The sequence below is a fragment of the Molossus molossus genome, unplaced genomic scaffold (assembly GCF_014108415.1).
Source record: "Molossus molossus isolate mMolMol1 unplaced genomic scaffold, mMolMol1.p scaffold_m16_p_16, whole genome shotgun sequence".
NCBI lineage: Eukaryota > Metazoa > Chordata > Mammalia > Chiroptera > Molossidae > Molossus > Molossus molossus.
The window spans coordinates 60456437-60474388 of NW_023425351.1; the positions used below are offsets into that span (position 1 = coordinate 60456437).

The window sequence follows — 17952 nt, forward strand, 5'->3', positions numbered from 1 at the left end:
CTGCTTCTACTCTGGGATCCTTTGTCCTTCTCACAGCAGCCTGAAGGGCTTTTCAAATTATAAATGATCTCCTGTCATGTCTCTGTTTGAAGCCTCCTAATGGCTTTCCATTGTACCCACAATAAATCCCAACATTCTTCCTGAAGCCGACAAGGCCCTGGATGAACGGCACCCTGCCGATCTCTTTAATCTTACCTCCTAACCATTGCCCCCGCAACCCCTCCTTTTCTGCTCCTCCTTGGACATTTGAGCTTGTTCCTGCCGTAGGACCTACGCACTGAGCATTCCTTCCGGGTGGAATATCCTTACCCGGGTGTTTGCATTTCCGGCTTTTTCTTATCAGTTTGGTGTCAGCTGATCTTATCAGTTTGGTGTCAGCTGAATGTCATGCCCTCAGACTTTTCTGACCATCCATGCGAAACAGATCCCACTTTCCCTGATGTCATTCTGCTTTGTTTGGTTTGGTTTTGCTCACGCCACGGCATGATCTACCATCTGATACTTCTCTGTTTACTCCTGTGTGTGTCCCCTGTCTGTCTCCCTTCCCTGGAAGGCAGCGTCCTGGGAGCCCAGGACCTCGCCTGTACTGTCCACCTCTGTGTGCCAAGCTCCCATGGTGCAGAGGAGTCCACGAGAGACTTGTTTTAGATGAATTGGCCATGGTGACCCAGTGAGGAGCATGAATGAAAACCTGTGGTCAAAGCACTGCAAAGTCTTAGTTTTCTTCATCACTGTGTGAAGACTACCCCAGAACCCAGTGGCTTTAAATAGCAACCATTTCATTATATTGCGTGATCGCGTGGGTCAGGAGATTCAGCAGAGCTTGCTAGGGAATCCTTCTGTCTCACATAGTATTGATGATGACCACCTGGCAGCTGGGGTGGTGTGACGTGTCCAAGACAAGTTCTCCCACATGCCTGGCATCTCAGTGGGGAGGCCGAGAAGTCTGGACCTCAGCTGGGTCCCTCTGTCTCCGTGTGGGCTCAGAGCCTCTCATGTGGTCTTTCTAGCATGATAGTCATAGTTCTTAGATGGTGACTCAGGACTGGAAGAGCAAGGGTTCCAAGAAGCAGAAAGTGGGAACTGTCAGGACAGGTAAGGTCAATGCCTGGAACTAGTACAGTGTCACTTCTGCTATGGGCTATAGGTCAAGGTGGTCACAAACCCACCCAGATTCAAAGAGAGGGTCAAAGCTTCCATCGCTCAATGAGGGCAGAGTCAGAAAAACTGCACCCATCTTCAGTCTACCATAAATACCCAACAGTTAAGTATGATTTAGTGCGGAATGGTGGCAAGGATGGAATTCTGCACCTGAGCACCTAAGGATGGATTTTTCGAGTAAGTGTGCAAACCATTAAAGTTCTGTAGCTGCAGCCCAAAGTCCTGACTCTGCTCAGCTGAGCCAATGGGTATTATCCCCTTATCTGACAGCGCTGGCGTCTGTCCTTCCTCCCAGGTCCATGCTCTGAGTTCTTCCTCCCAGACCCCCACGGAGCCAGGGTGCTCGCCCAGGGTGCTGTGGATTCTGAGAGTTGCTACAGTGATCTCCTCGGGGGGTTGTGAGAGAGGGGAGAAGGCAGGAGAAGAGCAGAGCAGTCGGGGGGGGGGGGAGCCTCTTCTTCCACCTCGCCTGGCATGGGCATCTCGGCTTTGTTTAGCACATTGGAATTTCTAGCATATTTTGGTATTTTGCTGTTAAATAAATGTTTGGAAACCACAAGCTTAAATAGCAAGTAAGAAAGAAAATCGAATAGTATTCACCTAACATTTATGGAGCGCCTACTCTGTGTTTTAAATACATCATTCTTGTCTGCCTCAAATCCAGGTTGTTAAAAAATATGCATGGGAGGCTGGTTTAAAATATGCTTAGTAAAGTCTGCTGTTCTGAGTTGGTTTTGAAATGTGTTCTTTAACACTCTAATGTTTTATAAAGCTACCATGAACCCCCTCCCTGTGGAGGGGCAGAGAGAGGAGGAAGAAGGTGGGCACAAGGTCTCCCTCTGACTGCCAATGACCTGGGCTCAAAGATCTATTTTTAACTTTCATATGTTAAAAATTAGCATAATTTATAAAAAGGTTTCATGCTAAACACACATATATACTCACACACATAAAAACGATTTGAAGACTATTACTATAGAAATATGACAGATCTCATGACAGAAACACCATGGCGTAGCTATAGCCATACAGCCACATGATTTTAGAGTGTTAGTGGGTGGCCTACTTATTTGAAGTGGTAATCAACACAACTAAATCCCATCAACAACAAAACGATAAGGATGTTATCCATGAGTATGCACAATAGTTTACAAAGGTCCTCCATATCACTTCAATGTTTTGATAAAAAGTTGGTAAATGATAACATGACATTTTAAACACTATAGGCAATATGAAGATGAAAGCAAAAAAAAAAATCAGAATCTTGCCTCCGAGAATCACCATCATGACGATTGTGTGATCACCTTTGATGTTACTAAACAAACACACTTTGACAGTAGGACAGAGTGGCGTGTGTACAGACATTTTAATAAACACTATTCAGTTTCGTTTTACGTAAAATTAACTGAAGAAACCAAAATGCCATCGAATGAACTGCTGATCTTCGGATAAAAGCATTTCACCAGAAGCATAATGATTTTCTAGATCTTTCATATTTAAAACAGCTGCAGACTCTCAAAGGTCTCTCATCATGTGTTTTAGTGCATTTTCACCTGTTGATATTTTTAACACCGTGAGAAGATATCTCAGATTCTGTTAACAACGCTGTAGGTTGTAAAGATGTACACCGCACAAAATGTTTTTCTTTTTTTTTCCTGCTCAGTGCCACCCTCTGGTCCCCAAAACTTACGGGTCTCTGAAGAATGGTATAACAGGTTGCGTATTACGTGGGATCCCCCATCGTCCCCTGTTAAGGGCTATAGGATTGTCTACAAACCTGTTAGTGGTAAGTATGCTTTTAAAAAAATGTTAGCACAAATAGGCATCTAAAATGTCTTTTAAGATGATATTTTTGTTTTGACTTTCTATCTTTGGCTTTATCTTTCTTTTGAAGAAGTGGGAAGAGACTCTTACCTTTTTTTTTTTTTTTGCAAATAAAAAGGCATTTCTCGGATGGTTAGTGTTAGAGTAGATATCAGAGTGATGAAATTAGGACCTTAACTAAGAAATGACTGGGCACATTAATGAGCAGCAGCAGCTGTCTAGTCTCAAATAATCATAGAGGAATAGATGTAACACTGGTAACACCATGGTGGCCCCCCACGGGGTAAGTCAGGTAAGGCATGGTGTCCATGATCAATTTTGCTGCTACTGCCTCTTGCACACCTGCTGGGGACAAAGCTGGGTGACTGAGAAGGGGCACTGAGGATGACTTCTTCAGTGGGGTAGGTGTCCCAGAGCCTGTGGCCACCTAATAGCATCACTGCGAAGACCTCACAATGCAGCGGATGGTGGGCTGTGAGGTGGACCAGCTTCTCTGATAAGCACTAGAAAGAACGACAGTTGAGGAAAGGACAGAATCCGTAGAAAAGCCCCAGAGTGGGTGGGGCGAGATTTGGACCCCAAGCCCCAGCCCGGCGTGTAATGCTGGGCGACTGGAATCCAGACGCGTAAGTGCTGTTCCCGGCAGGAGGGTGTCCCCTTCTGTCCCATTCTGCTGTGACCGGAGTGCACCCTCTCCTTTCAGTTGCCGGCCCAACCCTGGAGACTTTCGTGGGAGCGAACGTTAACACCATCCTGATCACCAACCTGCTCAGCGGGATGGACTACAACGTGAAAATATTTGCCTCCCAGGCCTCCGGCTTCAGCGACGCTCTGACGGGCGTGGTGAAAACACGTAAGACCCACGCCCTGTGGTCTCAGCCCCCACGTGTGGTTTCGTGGCTGTGTTTTTGCTGTAACTCCACTCCTCCTTCAGCCTGGCGGTTGGCTTTCCTTTTCCTCCGGTGCCTTTTCTGGATGGCGGTTCAGGCAAAGAGGGGTGTGTGCCTTCCTTGGGGCTGGAGCTCCGAGGCCCGGTTGGCAGGCGGAGCGTGGCGCCTGGCCTTCAGCTGGACTTGATGGTGGTGGATAGGATTTCCTTCTGGAAAGTCTTTGTTGGCATTTTTCAAATTAGGTGAAATTTTCCAACTAGCATGTAGCCTGATGCAGCCAAGCCAGTCAGAGTTGGGCCAGAGGGGAGATGGCCTTTTCTCCGAACTTGGACCTCTCCCCCCTTGCACACGCACATGCACACACACACGTGCACACACCACGCCTAGGAGATACACGCGCCCGTCCGTGGACTTCCTTCTCCACCTTCTAAGGGTTTTCATGCTATCTGCACACCAGCTGGGACTTCTTACTGGCATGAAGGACTCCCAGACAGCCCCGCGGAATGCAGTGATCCAGCCCCAGCAGTATGTTCCACAGTGCTGATGTTGGTTGTATTTCCTCACCATCTGTTTAATAGAGTTCTTTAAGTCGACTGTTTCTTTACTGAAATACTTTCCAAAACCCACATAATCACTCTAAACAGAAGACCAGTACTTTTTAAATTTATTATTATTGTTGTTATTATTATTTTTGTGAATCCTCACCCAAGGATATTTTTCCCATTGATTTTTAGAGAGAGTAGAGGGGAGAGGGGAACAAGAGAGAGACAGAGAGATCAGTGTGAGAGAGACACATAGCTTGCTTGCCTTCTGCACATGCCCAGTCAGGGCTGGGGATCAAAACTGCAACCCAGGTACATGCCCTTGACTGAGAATCTAAGCTCTATCCCTCTGGTGTGTGGGCTGATGTTCTAATCACTGAGCAATGCCAGCTAGGACATCAGTATTTTTAAAAAATATATTTCTATTAGTTTTTAGAAAGAGAGAGAGATAGAAACATCAATGAGAGAGAAACATTGATCTGCTGCCTCCTGCACACACCCTACTGGGGTTTGAGCCTGCAACCCAGGCATGTGCCCTGACCGGGAATTGAACCAATAACCTCTTGGTGAATGGGACAATGCTCACTGAGCCACACTTGCTGGGCAGAAGACCAGTATTTTTAAATGCACATTAAAGATAATACAGAAAAGCCCAAAATAAAATGTTTTGGCTGTGTGTTAATGAAAACCATCCTGAGTGCATGCCCTACCCTTGAGAGTGATAGTCATGGTATCATCAAAAGTATGAGCCTGGAATCTGCTACTACTTAGCTATGATATTGAGCAAATTACTTAGCTTCTCCGAACCCAAGTGTTCTCCACACTAAAATGAAGATCATCATAACCATATGCAAGCTGATTGTGAGGATTAAATAGATAATGTATAAAAAGTGTCTGCCATATGGCAAGAGCTCAGTTAACTACTATTACTATTGAAGAAACTGTGATTTATACACTTGGCTCATATCTCACGCTCATCTCGAATCAAATGATGAATCTGATGAATGGGATTATGCAAGAATGGGATATATATGTTACCAGACTCCAAGCCACCGATGTTTGGCCATCCATATTTTACACAGAGAAGCTCTTTTCTGGAGCATCTTGAAATCCTACAGGCTAGATACAGAATCAGTGTAATCTCAAAAGAAATAGTCTCTGTCTTCAGCAGATCTAGGAAGCCTTCAGACTGGGGTCCTGATCTTGAGCTTAGCTGTTCAAGTGCTATTCTCCGGGCACTGCCTTGCCTCCCAGTCATTTCCTGTTGTGCTGTTATAGCAACCCCACGGCCTGAGCATCCCCTGTGCATTTCCCCAGCCTCTCCCTGCTCTCTCCTTCTCCGGATTCTTCTCGTTTCCTCTCCACATCACCCTTTCTGTCGGTGCCATTTGTTCTGTCTCTATGATTCTTTTATCGATCCCTTTTCTCCTTAATCTTTTTGTCTCTTTCTATCCACCTTTGCTTTCCTCTTCTGTTCCGCCTCTCTTCTCTCCTTAATACATGTGTTGAGTATTCCAAATAGATGTTAAAAGACTGAGAGTATTAAATCATTTTATATTCTACCCTCAAAGTAAAAGTTAGTTCAGCTTATTATTTATTTTCTTCTCTTTCTCCCAAGCAAAATAAAACTCCATACAATGGCAACTAAATTAATTTCAGGTGTAATTATATAAATCATTGTTGATTTCTTTGTGTATGTCTGTGTGTGTGGGGGGGGAGATGGTTAATTAGCCTTAGGAAAATAGGTCTTCCTTCTCTGTGTAACACAAAGGAGCAATGTAAAGATGTAAATTGTGATTAGGCAAAATTATTTTTACCATCTTGAAAAATAATATTGAGCTTTTTGGGGGGGAGGTAATTGTATGAAGTAGCCAAGAGAAAAATTACAAGTGAGAGAAAATGAGGTGGATAAGAATCAGAGGTCATCAGAGAAAGCAAATATTATGAATCTTTTGCTTTTACTGCTTGGATTAAATGATGAACATCGTATGCTTACTCTTCTGTTATTTTGGAGAAGTAATCTTTGACTGCTGTCCAAAATTACTTTTTGGTGAATCATTTTTTAATATCACAGTGTTCTAAGATTAATAGGAAACTATATATTTGGGGTTTTTAAAAATATTTTTTGTTTTCTGTGTTAGATCTTTCATTCTTAAATTTTCAAAAATGTGTTCATTCTCACTCAATTCTGTTTTGAAGGCCAGTCCCTGTGAACACCCCCCCCCCCCCCGGAAGAAGGCTTGCATTTTGTCCACTTTGCCCTTTCCTTTTCTTTAAACCATCATAATCTTCCACGGGTCGATAGTATGTATTGTCTTTAATTTTTATTATAAAGGTATTATATATTAATTTTTGATTATGTAGAAAGCACAAATAAAGAGGGAATATAAAAAGTCACCCATAATTTTTCTATCCATGGCATCTAGTCTTTTTCCTCTATGTCCTTCCTGTTTACACATGTGACAGACTATGTAACACACTGTTTTACAATAGCTTTTTCATGTCATAAAATAGTTATTTTGTGTGTAAAAATTTCTAGTGAGATGGTCGATTTCTTCCCACCTCTTGCTAAGGAACTTTGATTTAGAATGATAGAATGTCAAAGTTAACTGCAGACTCGGGGACCTTTGTGGGATTGTCTGCATCGTGACGTAGCTATGTTTGTTTCCTTACAGTGTTTCTGGGTGTGACCAACCTTCAAGCAGACCAGATTCAGATGACCAGCTTGTGTGCTCAGTGGCAGGTGCACCGTCACGCTACTGCCTACAGGATAGTTATAGAATCTGTCCAGGGTAAGTGCAGTTCATCACGTCTGTTTTGTCAAGGTCGTGAGGACTCCCTTCTGAGCAAGTCGCTATGGACAACATGCGCGTCACGTTAGACAAGTGCCCTCTTGTTGACAAGGCCACATGGTGTTACGGATCATGCGGGCTATGGAGTCAAAGTGGCTGGTTAAGCCGATTATTGCCCCTCTCCCACCTCCACGTCGTCCCTGCCAGTGGGTGTAACTGTGGTGCTGATCTGGTGGCACCCTGTGAGGATTAAGCTGAGATAAATCTGTGTAAAGAATTTGCAAACGGTGCTTTGCACACAGTATGTCTGAGAAGTGTTAGCCGCTATTGGTAGTGGGAACCAGATAGTGAGGACTAACATGCATTAAACTTACATGGTGCTGTTATTTTGATAGTTACTCAGTGGGGATCTAGGTTTCACTTGAATGTTCTTCTTAGTAATTCGTTTTACATTTGGGGGTAGGTGCTGAGCAGCAAACTCTCATTCAGGAGATGGTATAATGTATCTGTGAGGTCCAGGGTGGCTTCTTCAGCATTACAGTTCTCAAGTACATCTACGATTTGGGACTTCGTTTCAAAGTTGAAACACTAAAAATGTCTGCTTATTTTCATTAAAATGTCAGGAACAACAACAAAAGGCTGATTCCCAAAAAGTGAGTTTCTAGGTACTGTTAATTCTCTTTCCACATTATCAGCGTGGATAATATTCAGAAGATGAGGTCAAATAATGAAAATTACTTTAATCAGAAGATTTGTATTATCGGTAGAAAAGACATGTCTTGTTATGTTGGGAGAACTACAGGAGACATTAGAGAATCCCCAAAGATTTTTTAAAAAATCTTTCAAGCTAATAACAGTGTTAACTTTTCTTCTTTCTGGACAAATGATCATGGTCTCTCAATTTTAAAAAAGCACAAGGAGCTAATTTCGGGGATCTGGATAAGAATGTGTTTAGTAGCCTATATATCCCTGGCTATAACTATACTCAAAATGCAGAAATCCCACTTTTGACCCAATCCTGAAAGTGGAAAGCACAATTTGTGAGCACAGAAATATGTTGAGAATATGAGAATAGAATAAACACCATGAGAAGAGATCCTACCCACCCCAACCAAGGCACTGTCTCCACAGCTGTGCTAAGCCACTAATTCTCGGTCCCTGTGTGTGATCCTGTAGGGATTCCTTTAGTCTGACATGGGCTAGATAAGGGAGTGGCCTTTAGTTTCAGAATGAACGATGAGTAAGGAAACATCAGGATAAGTCACAGGGGCTTCGTGGTTGTATTGAACATGATTAATGGGATTCTTAAGCAGAAGTAGGTGAAAGATATGCAACTATTTGAGAAACAACTCTAAAATCTGGAGTTAAGTTTTATATTTTTTTAAATGACTAGTTAATTCACACTTTAACATGGAAGGGTTGACATTTAGTGATATTTGTTAAGCTTTAAAAAAAAATACAAAGTATAACACCATACTCCCAAATTACCCCATAATACTTTTTATCTTTTTATAACATTTAAGAAGTGGACATGCAGGGTCATAGGCTCCTATGGATATATATATACATCATCTTTCATAAAAATTATAGTTATGCAGATTGATGTAAGATTGCATAAAAACTGGCTTATCAGTGGAATTGGAATTGGTGAGATCCATAAATATTTTCTCTAAATGCTTTTAGCTTAGCATATTTGCAAAGTAACATTAGCATTCTAATCAGAGGATATGATCGATGTGTCTGGTAACATTAATCTGATAATCCGAAACCTCAATAAGCTCTTTCTGAAACCACAATCTTTACCAGCAAAAAAAAATAAAAAATAAAGTCCCCATTTCCCTCTTATCTTCAAGTTAAGTTAACTTGTACTCCTGCAGTATAATTTTCAGGCTGCCAGAAACCTCTTTAACAGAGACTCAGAAGTCTCAGTTAAGCCAGAATGAACAAAAGTATTTATTTTTCATCAACATTTGTAGCTGAGAGATTTATGAGCCCAATCAGCCTACATCTCATTAACCCAGTTGTCTCGTGGAATATTATTAACCAACTGGACAGCAGCAGACTATTGACAGCCTCAGAGAGCAGTGATGAGTGGGAAGTGAATGTGGAGATAGCAGTGAGGAATATGTTTAAATATTTTGACTTAGTTTCGATCAAGGAATAGTCTTTCTATTTTAGAACGGGAAAGAATTAGGTTGAGTTTCTTCCTTTTGTACCTTTTGGCCTTCTTCACCATTTCCCCACCCCACCCCCTGCCTCTGGCACTCACTGATCTCTGTCTCTATGAGAGTTTGCTCTAGGTTGAATTTCTTTATCTCGCAGAGAAATGTGATCATCATCCTGCCCATTGCACTGAAGGACTGTGGTCAGATGCCCATTCTTCCACGGGCTGATGAGTCCCGGAGTCTCTGCTGCTTTAACTCTGCAATAGCTCCCACTGGCTATGTATATTGCTTCAGAGACCCCAGGGGAAAAGTAGAGAGAAATGGAACGTAATTCCTCCATGTGATGGAAAAAAAGCTTTGTCCTAGGCTGACTTATTTCTAAATGCCTCTGACAAATTCTCACTGTTTGACAGGTAGTTTTTTCCAGTTTTTTAAAAAAATGTATTCTCTATGGTCTGGTCTTGGGCACTCATGTTTCGAGATGAAGTCAGTGGAGAGACCTCTATTCTAACCATAATTGCTGGTCAACTTTCTTCTTTGGGGCTTCAGTTTCTCTGAAATTACTTCTTTTGAGGCTTTTACCTAGGTCATACCTACACATTTCCAAGGTTTTTGTGAGCATAGTAGTGAGGCTATATTATTCAAGGTTGTTTGTTTGTAGATGGCAAAAATGAAGATAAAAGGGACTTAAGCAAAAGGATCAATTTCTTGGCTAATATACTGCAAACTTCAGGGGTACTGTCTGGCTTCAGGCACATCTGGATCTAGGTGCTCAAACAATGTCGTTGAGATTGTCTTGCTTCATCCTTCTGCTCTGCTCTTCTCTGCCTTCATTCTCAACCACATTCTGTGAGTTGGCTCTAGTCAGATCCAGAATTACATCCTCCCAGTTTCCAGCTTAACAGTCTTTGTTTAAAAAAAAAAAAAAAGAATTTCTCTTTCTCGATAACTCTAACAAAAGTCCAGGAACTGAGTCATATTGGCTCAGTTTGTGTCAGATGCCTCTAAATCTGTCATTGAATTCAAGGGTGTGAAATAAATTGGTCAGACCTAGTTGCCTTCCACACTTGTATTTGGAGGGGGAGAGGGGTTGTTTTTTTGTCCTTCCCAAATCTTAAAGACTAAGAGTGGTGAAGAATGGATTCAAAGAAAGAGGAATTAAATGCAAGACATGCAACAAAAACAGATGTCCTCTACCCATGTAAATATTATGATGTTTTTCATAGCCAAGACCCCTCCAAAAAAGATTATCAGAAGGATAAGTTCCTCTCAGGGGAGACTGAAATAAAATCTGCTTTTGAGTCAGTCATTCATTTGCCAAATTTAATTGTAGACTTTTGGTTAATAGTAGGATACACCCAAGACAGAGACTTTGGGTTGGTCTTGGGTAGATCAGAACCCAGGGAGAGCCTCCATTAGTTCTGCGGATGGTCTGGAGTTCTGTCTTTCTCCAGCTGTTTTGAGTTGACTTGACATCGGCGGTTGGGTAAACCATTTCCCTTCAAGTTGATGTATTTATATACCACATGGGCCCGAATACTGTATTCCCTCCCTCATCTCCATAAGTTGGTGAATTTCTTTTCAGTCTGCTTTTTTTTTTTTTTAAAGTGGTTTCAAAGGATGCTCAACTTGTCTTCAATCTTTAGGTGTTGAAATGGCAATGTTGCAGTGTTATTCATTAACAAAGAGAAAGAATTGCAACATAGTGGAGAGCCTACCTTAAAAAAAAAAAGGTCATGAAACAAAACCTATTCTCAAGATTAAACTTTCTGAAGCTGTAAAATTGTGATTGTGGGTCAGGGTATTTGAGACACCTGGGGAATGGAAGCATGTTTATCCTACCGTTCCGGCAGAGTATCCTGGCTGCTGTATATTCTTTGGTTGGAGATCTCAATCACTACTCTTAGGACATTCTGCTCAGTCAAATTGGCAGCATCACTGTCAGCATGATAACAACCCAGAGCGTGCATTTCGCCTTGCAGTGTAAGAGTGAATGCACAAAGATAATTTTTTTTCCTGCCTGTTCCAAAAAATAAATTAACTCCCTGCTTTTGGAACAAGGGGTTCAGGAAATTAGTCATCATTTGATCAGTTTAAATGTTTTCCTTTAGGGCAAAGCCATTAGACCTGAATCACACATGCCAAAAGCAACATGGACACAGCTCCATTCATGTAACCCCTCTTTGTTAGTATTGGGAATCAAACCATAGTGCTTCCCATTAATTTTACAGTGACCGTTCCAGTTTTCCAAAGGTTTGTAGATTTCCTTTTTCTTTTCGCAGTAAAACCCATTTATATTCTTATTGTCAAGGGTCTGTGAAGTCTATGGGTATCCACAAGAAATAGAGGAGATGACAGTAAAGCACATTTCTAGAATCGCTTCCAGGAGAGTCCCTGGACACTTTTATGGAGATAGAGAAATGTGGTCCATGCGTAGGGTTAGGAAATGTTTGTTCTACAGGTGGCTCACAGAAGCTTGCAAGAGGCTTCACAGCTGTGGTTGAGGGGTAGCAAGAAGCAGCTTTTGTGGGGTCCTGAGCCAGACTGAACTTGGACCTCAGCAAAGCAGAGCACAGGGGTACTAACATTTCCTTACCATTCAACCCCCTTCACAGCAGTGTATCTTCTCACAAACACCTGGACAATTTTTCATTTCACCATTTTGCAAAATATATAATAAAGAAATTATTGAGATAGACCTTAATTTACTCTGAACAAATATATTACTGAGGATTATATTATAAAGTTTACTTTTGACACTCTTTAATAGTCACAATTATAAAAATAAAATTTAAATTTCACTGAACAAATGGCCTTAATTTAGTTTTAAAAATCAGGATTTGTCCATTGACAAAAATTTAAATGACACATGTCATGTTTGTGTATGTATATGTATGTGTGTGTGTATATATGTTTTGTTCTTATATATTAAAATATAGATTGAAATTTACTAATTTACTAGGCATTATACTTTCAAAACAGGCAAAATTAAAATTTAACATTTTTGCATTTTGTACTTGAAAAGCAACTGGTCTGTTTTTATGTTTTCTTTATTTTATTTATATTTAATGAGCTTCAGATAACATTTTGAAGGAGTTTTTCTTAACCATTAAATAATAGGAGTGATATATTTAATCAATACAGTGACACTGATTTTTGAATATCTAGAAATAAAGCTATGCAAGTCTTTGACTACATGCAGCTTATGGATCCGCTGAAAATGAATCTGGGGGAATTTGCATAATTGTTCTAGAGAGAAAACTGCATAAATGGAAATTTGCGTGATATAGTGAATCTTTTTTTAAACCAATTATAGGATACAATACCTGAAACAAGTATAATTCATTCTAGAGTTCTCTGATTAGGCCAGGCATATTAAGCATTTTAGAAGCAAATCATTTACTGTTAGCTACTTTAAAATTTTTCATATGTATGTGTTTTATTTTGCTTTTATTATAGATACACAAAAGCAAGAGTCCACTGTGGGTGGAGGGACAAGCAGGCATTGCTTCTATGGACTTCAGCCCGACTCACAATATAAGATCAGTGTTTACACAAAGCTCCAGGAGATTGAGGGACCCGGTGTGAGCATAATGGAAAAAACACGTAAGTCGAGTGCCTGGTCTCCTGATCGCCGTCTCCATGGACAGTGTTTAGGCATCCTGTTTGGGTTCAAAAGCTTGATTCCATTTAGAAAAATATTAGCTCTTGCTGCCCAGGAATATCCGTAATACAGCTTCTGTTCCTCCTCTCCAGTCCCAGCATGCACTGCGTGGGCCCACTGAGGTCGCCTGTATGGTTTTCTCCCACCCTCCATATGCTTCACAGAGACCCTAGGGCCCTGTGATGGCAAAGTGTTTGAAACAAGGACCTATATTGTGATCTGCATCCATAAGGAACATTCTGCAGTATGTGGGGTGTGAAATGGAGTTTAAGGACTGGGTCCTGACATTAAAACAATGGCATACTACCACAGCCATGTGGGTGGGCATGGAGCCAACATGTTCCAACTGGCTGACCCTGGAGTTATTGCCTCCTTAAGAGGCTCTTGTACTTTTTCCAAGTTGGCTGCAGATCTGATGCACTGAAGGGAAAGGCAAAGTATAAAATTAAAACAAAGCACTTCTTACATGTTCTGAAGCGCAAGGAGGGTGTCAACTTCTTGGAATGGCTTTTAATCAAGGCTTCCTGACCTAGAGGCCACAAGCATTGAAGTGGTTTGAACCGGAGTGAATTCAGGGGGACATTTGTGTGCTCAACTCAGAATCTTGGACTTATACTCAAAACCCCAGAGGACTGGTGTCTGAAGCCCCTCTATCATCTGTGTGACATTTAGACAGTGCCACTGCCTATGTCTTCCAGTTGATCTGGGGCATGTGGAAAGAAGTCATCAATGTGTGACCTTCAAAAACAGAAAGTCAAAGTTTAGTAAACCGAATCATCTAATTTTTTCTGATGTAAAGCCCTTATTTCATAACTGAAATATTCCACATTTATATTACACATGTATTTGAGGTATAAGTTATATACCATAAAGTTCACACGTTTTAAGTGTACAATCCAATACTTTTTATTACAAGAGAGGTACATCTATCCCTACAATCCAACTTTAAAAAGTTTTCACCCTGGCCAGTTTGGCTCAGCAGTTAGAGCGTCGGCCTGCGGTCCAGAGAGACCTGGGTTCAGTTCCTGCTAAGGGCACTTACCTCGGTTGCAGTTTGTCCCCGGCCCTGGTTGGTCGTGCGGGTGGCAGCCACTCGATGTGTCCCTCCCCACCCCCCCCCCACTCTATCTGAACAAAAAATGGAAAAATTTCCTCGGGTGAGGATAAAAAAAAGTTTTCATCCACCCAAAGACATCTTCCATGGCTGTTCAGTCAATCCCCAGACCCATCTTCAACCCCAGGCAATTGACTTTCTTTTCGTACATAGTTGCCCTTTGTAGACATTTCACACAAATGGAAATATCTGACATGTCACCTTGTGCATCAGCATCTTTTGCTCAGCGCATGGTTTTGAGGTTTGTTCATGTTGTACAATGTATTAGTAGTTTGTTTCTTTTTATTGCTGATTCGAATTTTATTTTATGGGCAGAGGTCATATAATTTTAAAGTTATTAGAGGCTGGTAGCGCACAAGATTTAGTATCAAACAAGCTCAGCTGGGGCCTTTCTGGCATTGTGGCCTTAGGCAATTCAGCATCTCTGAGCTTCTTTTTGCTCATCAGTAGAATGAAACACCTCCTCTTTTAGCCCATTGGTTGTGGGAAAGATCCAGTGAAAGAGAATGTGTTGAGTAGCATTTCAATTTGTATCTTACTGAACAAGTACTTTTCATCAGCAAGTCACAAAGTGCTGACCATGGGGTCAGACATGTATTCTTTGGGCCATGTATGTATATTTTTAAGTGTTGAAGTGTTTTTAAAATTCAAAAGCTCTGACAACACAGGGCACACATATCCTCGTGGTGCTAATCAGCTGGAGCCAAGTAACTGCAGTCCCTTGTAGACAGTGTCTATGTTCTCTGCTTAGGTTGCCACTGCTTAATGTTTGGGCTAGTTCTTTGCTCATATTCACTACTTGCTTGGCCTCTGAGGATAGTTTAGTTTGGGGCTCCTGGTCTACTTTCTTTCCCCTAATCTTAACCCCATGACTATTAACTACCAACCCAGGGTAAAAGTGAGTAGCCCTGGTTGATGTAAATGTTTTCCTTATGTTGGGGACATCTGTCTTTGTGCATCTTCCACGCAGATCAGGGCCACTCCTTCTTCTACGTGACAGCCCCTTGCGTGCTGGAAGACTGGGGCCATCTGTATGCCACATAGGGAACATGCACACACATCACCAGTTTATTGTTCTCCCCAGCCGAGGGAGTCTTTGACCAGATGTTCTGCCCAAACATATCGATCTGCCTGCCATAGCCTCCCATTGATTTGTTCTTGATTTATTGAATGGTCTTCGGATATGCCTCGATTTTTTACATTGAAGAAGGTGCACAAATCTTGCTTCCAAAGATTTTAAGATCAATAAATCTGGCTTTAGTAGTATTTTGTGGTGCTTTAAAGAAAGTTTTGCAATCCTAGTTTTAGTATTAAGATTTCACATTTTTTTTAACTTCTGAAACATTTTAGCTTCAAAAATTGCCTTTAAAAAGCAAAAGGGAAATATATTCTTATGAATGCAATAGAAGGTATAACGTGCATTGTCAGCCTCTCTGTCTCTCTATTCTTCCTTCCCAGGAATGCCCATTGGTACCAGCTTGGTCTCTTTCCAGAAAGTCCGCCTAATACATATATAGACCTATATCGATATTAATATATTGATCTATATCTGAAAGATGCATATATCAGATGGATAGAATTTTTTTTATGTTTCACAGGTGGGATTATACTGTAGCATTCATTCTGTGACTTGCTTCATTTCACATAATAATTAATGTTTAACATTTTCCATATCAGTAATATACAATTACCTCATTCCTTTAAATGTTGAATCATTTTACTAAATTTTATTTTATTGGCTCTTAGATTTGGAAGAAATCTTAAAATCCGTCTCTTCCAACCTTCCTGCCAGTAAAGGAATTCCCTTTACAACATTCCCAGCAAAGAACCCGTCTGTCTGAGCTGAAATGCCTCCAGCTCCTTGGTGCTTACTATCTCCAGAGGCTGAACGTCCCCTCTGCGAATGGCTATGATTAATCGAAGGTTTTACAACCATACAAACTGAGATAATAAGAATTTCCTCTGTTTTTCTTAAAAGTTTAGTGTCAAATAGGAATAGAAAAGAACACGTAAAAAAAGTGTTTAGGATGTTTGCTGAACGGTGCCATCACTTCCTGGTGATTTGCCACGTGAACTAGTGTGATGGTCACCACTCTGATGATCTATGGCCAGGTCCTTTAACCAACCACATCTCCACATACCCCACAGACTTCTCATCCATTGTCACCCAGGTTGCACTGGCCATGTGGCCTCCTGAGGTCCTGCCATTTGGTCCTCAGACCTGAAGGTTTCCAGATAGAGTCTGGGCAGAACAGAAAGTGAGTCGGAGTCCGTTGGGGACCACATCCTAGGGATACAGGGTGAGGAGGGGGAAAGTGCTGTGGACGAGGATTGATGATCAGCCCTTGCTTAGGCAGAATGGAAATGAAGTTTACATGTGTGAAAGCAGCCAGAGACTAATGTGAAATCGGCTGGCAGGCCTCCTGCCTTAAATCAGCATTAAGACCACTTTGTAGTTGACAGTTTGATAGTATCTGCTCCTGCTGGGTGAACCGAACTGTGGCAGAATGACATTCAAGCCTTCCTTCTGAAGTCGAGGGGATGGATGGAGCCAGTTTTCACAGGCTGTGGCTGATTTATAGCAGTCACTAAGTTCTCTAAGAAGAGCGCTGTCCCGGTTATTGAGTCCCCTGAAGAATGACTACGCCATGACCTCCCTCCATAACCACAGATGAGACGGCTAATTGGTGTTCTTTCTCCCTCTGCTTTACAGAATCACCTCCTACTCCACCACCTACTTTTCCTCCAACTATTCCACCAGCAAAAGAAGGTAAAAGAATAATACAATAATGATGTGGATTTAGGTTTAAGATTGTGTTTGTTTGTTCACTTAAAAACCAAGGTATTAATAAAAGATATTTTCTCCTTAATACAAATGCTTATCAAATCCTGATAGAGCACAAACTTATAGCCAGTAATAAATAAGACATAGAGATGTAATTCATACTATCATGAACATTGACGGCAACATTGTACAATAATTATGTAATTTGATAGAGGTACTAAATATCTCTATAGTGGCATCCATATTACAATATTTAAATATATCAAATTACCATGTTGTGCACCTTAAATGTATATAATATTATATACCAAATATTGAATTTTAAACAATAGAAAAATATCCACGTAACTACAGATTCTATATACACAGGGAAGAGCTAATAGAATTGCTTCATAGTTATTTCATTGAGAATATCAGAGTAGTAAATGTTCATCAAAGAATGGTTATATAATTTTGTCAGTGAGACTCTAGTTTAGAATTCCTGGCTTACCTCTGAAATGCCTCTTCTACTTTCTTTCTATCTTCATCACAAGATTTCCTCATTCCCTCTTCCCTGAACAGTTAAGGTAACTTTCTAAAACACTTCCAAACACAATAGTGATTGTTTTTTGTTTTTTGTGTGTTTTTTTTCATTCCATTAATGAACATTTATTAACCCTACCATTCATTCTCAAAGCTCTTATGCCAGGCACTTGGAACCCAGTATAATATAGGGTTGCTGCTGTGTGCCTATTCTCAGTATTGCGAGAACAGGTGTTTGCCTAGAATAATTACCAGTCAAGGATATGAGTTTGAATTGGAGAGTATAGTATGGTAGTCCAGAAATGAGAACATTCAATGCTGCAGCAGGTGAATTACTTATAAAGGAGGAGGAGAAATTTGATCTACAGTTTGAAGAATGAGTTTTACAGGTAAATAAATGGGAAAAGAACACTCAAAGCCGTAGAATGATCTAAGCACATAATGTTTGGAGACAATGAATGACCCATGGAGAAGAGTGGAAATAGAGCTACAA

The 17952-nt window shown here is 41.0% G+C and overlaps 1 protein-coding gene across 1 annotated transcript in view; it reads left to right on the forward strand.

Annotated features, from left to right (window-relative positions):
- Positions 1-17952, forward strand: part of COL14A1 (collagen type XIV alpha 1 chain) — a 217298-nt gene that overhangs the window by 104766 nt on the left and 94580 nt on the right. Inside the window, exons 21-25 of the mRNA XM_036264128.1 lie at positions 2825-2947; positions 3689-3838; positions 7093-7209; positions 12834-12980; positions 16866-16922. Coding sequence (XP_036120021.1) covers positions 2825-2947; positions 3689-3838; positions 7093-7209; positions 12834-12980; positions 16866-16922 — 594 coding nt within the window. The remainder of the gene's footprint in view (positions 1-2824; positions 2948-3688; positions 3839-7092; positions 7210-12833; positions 12981-16865; positions 16923-17952) is intronic.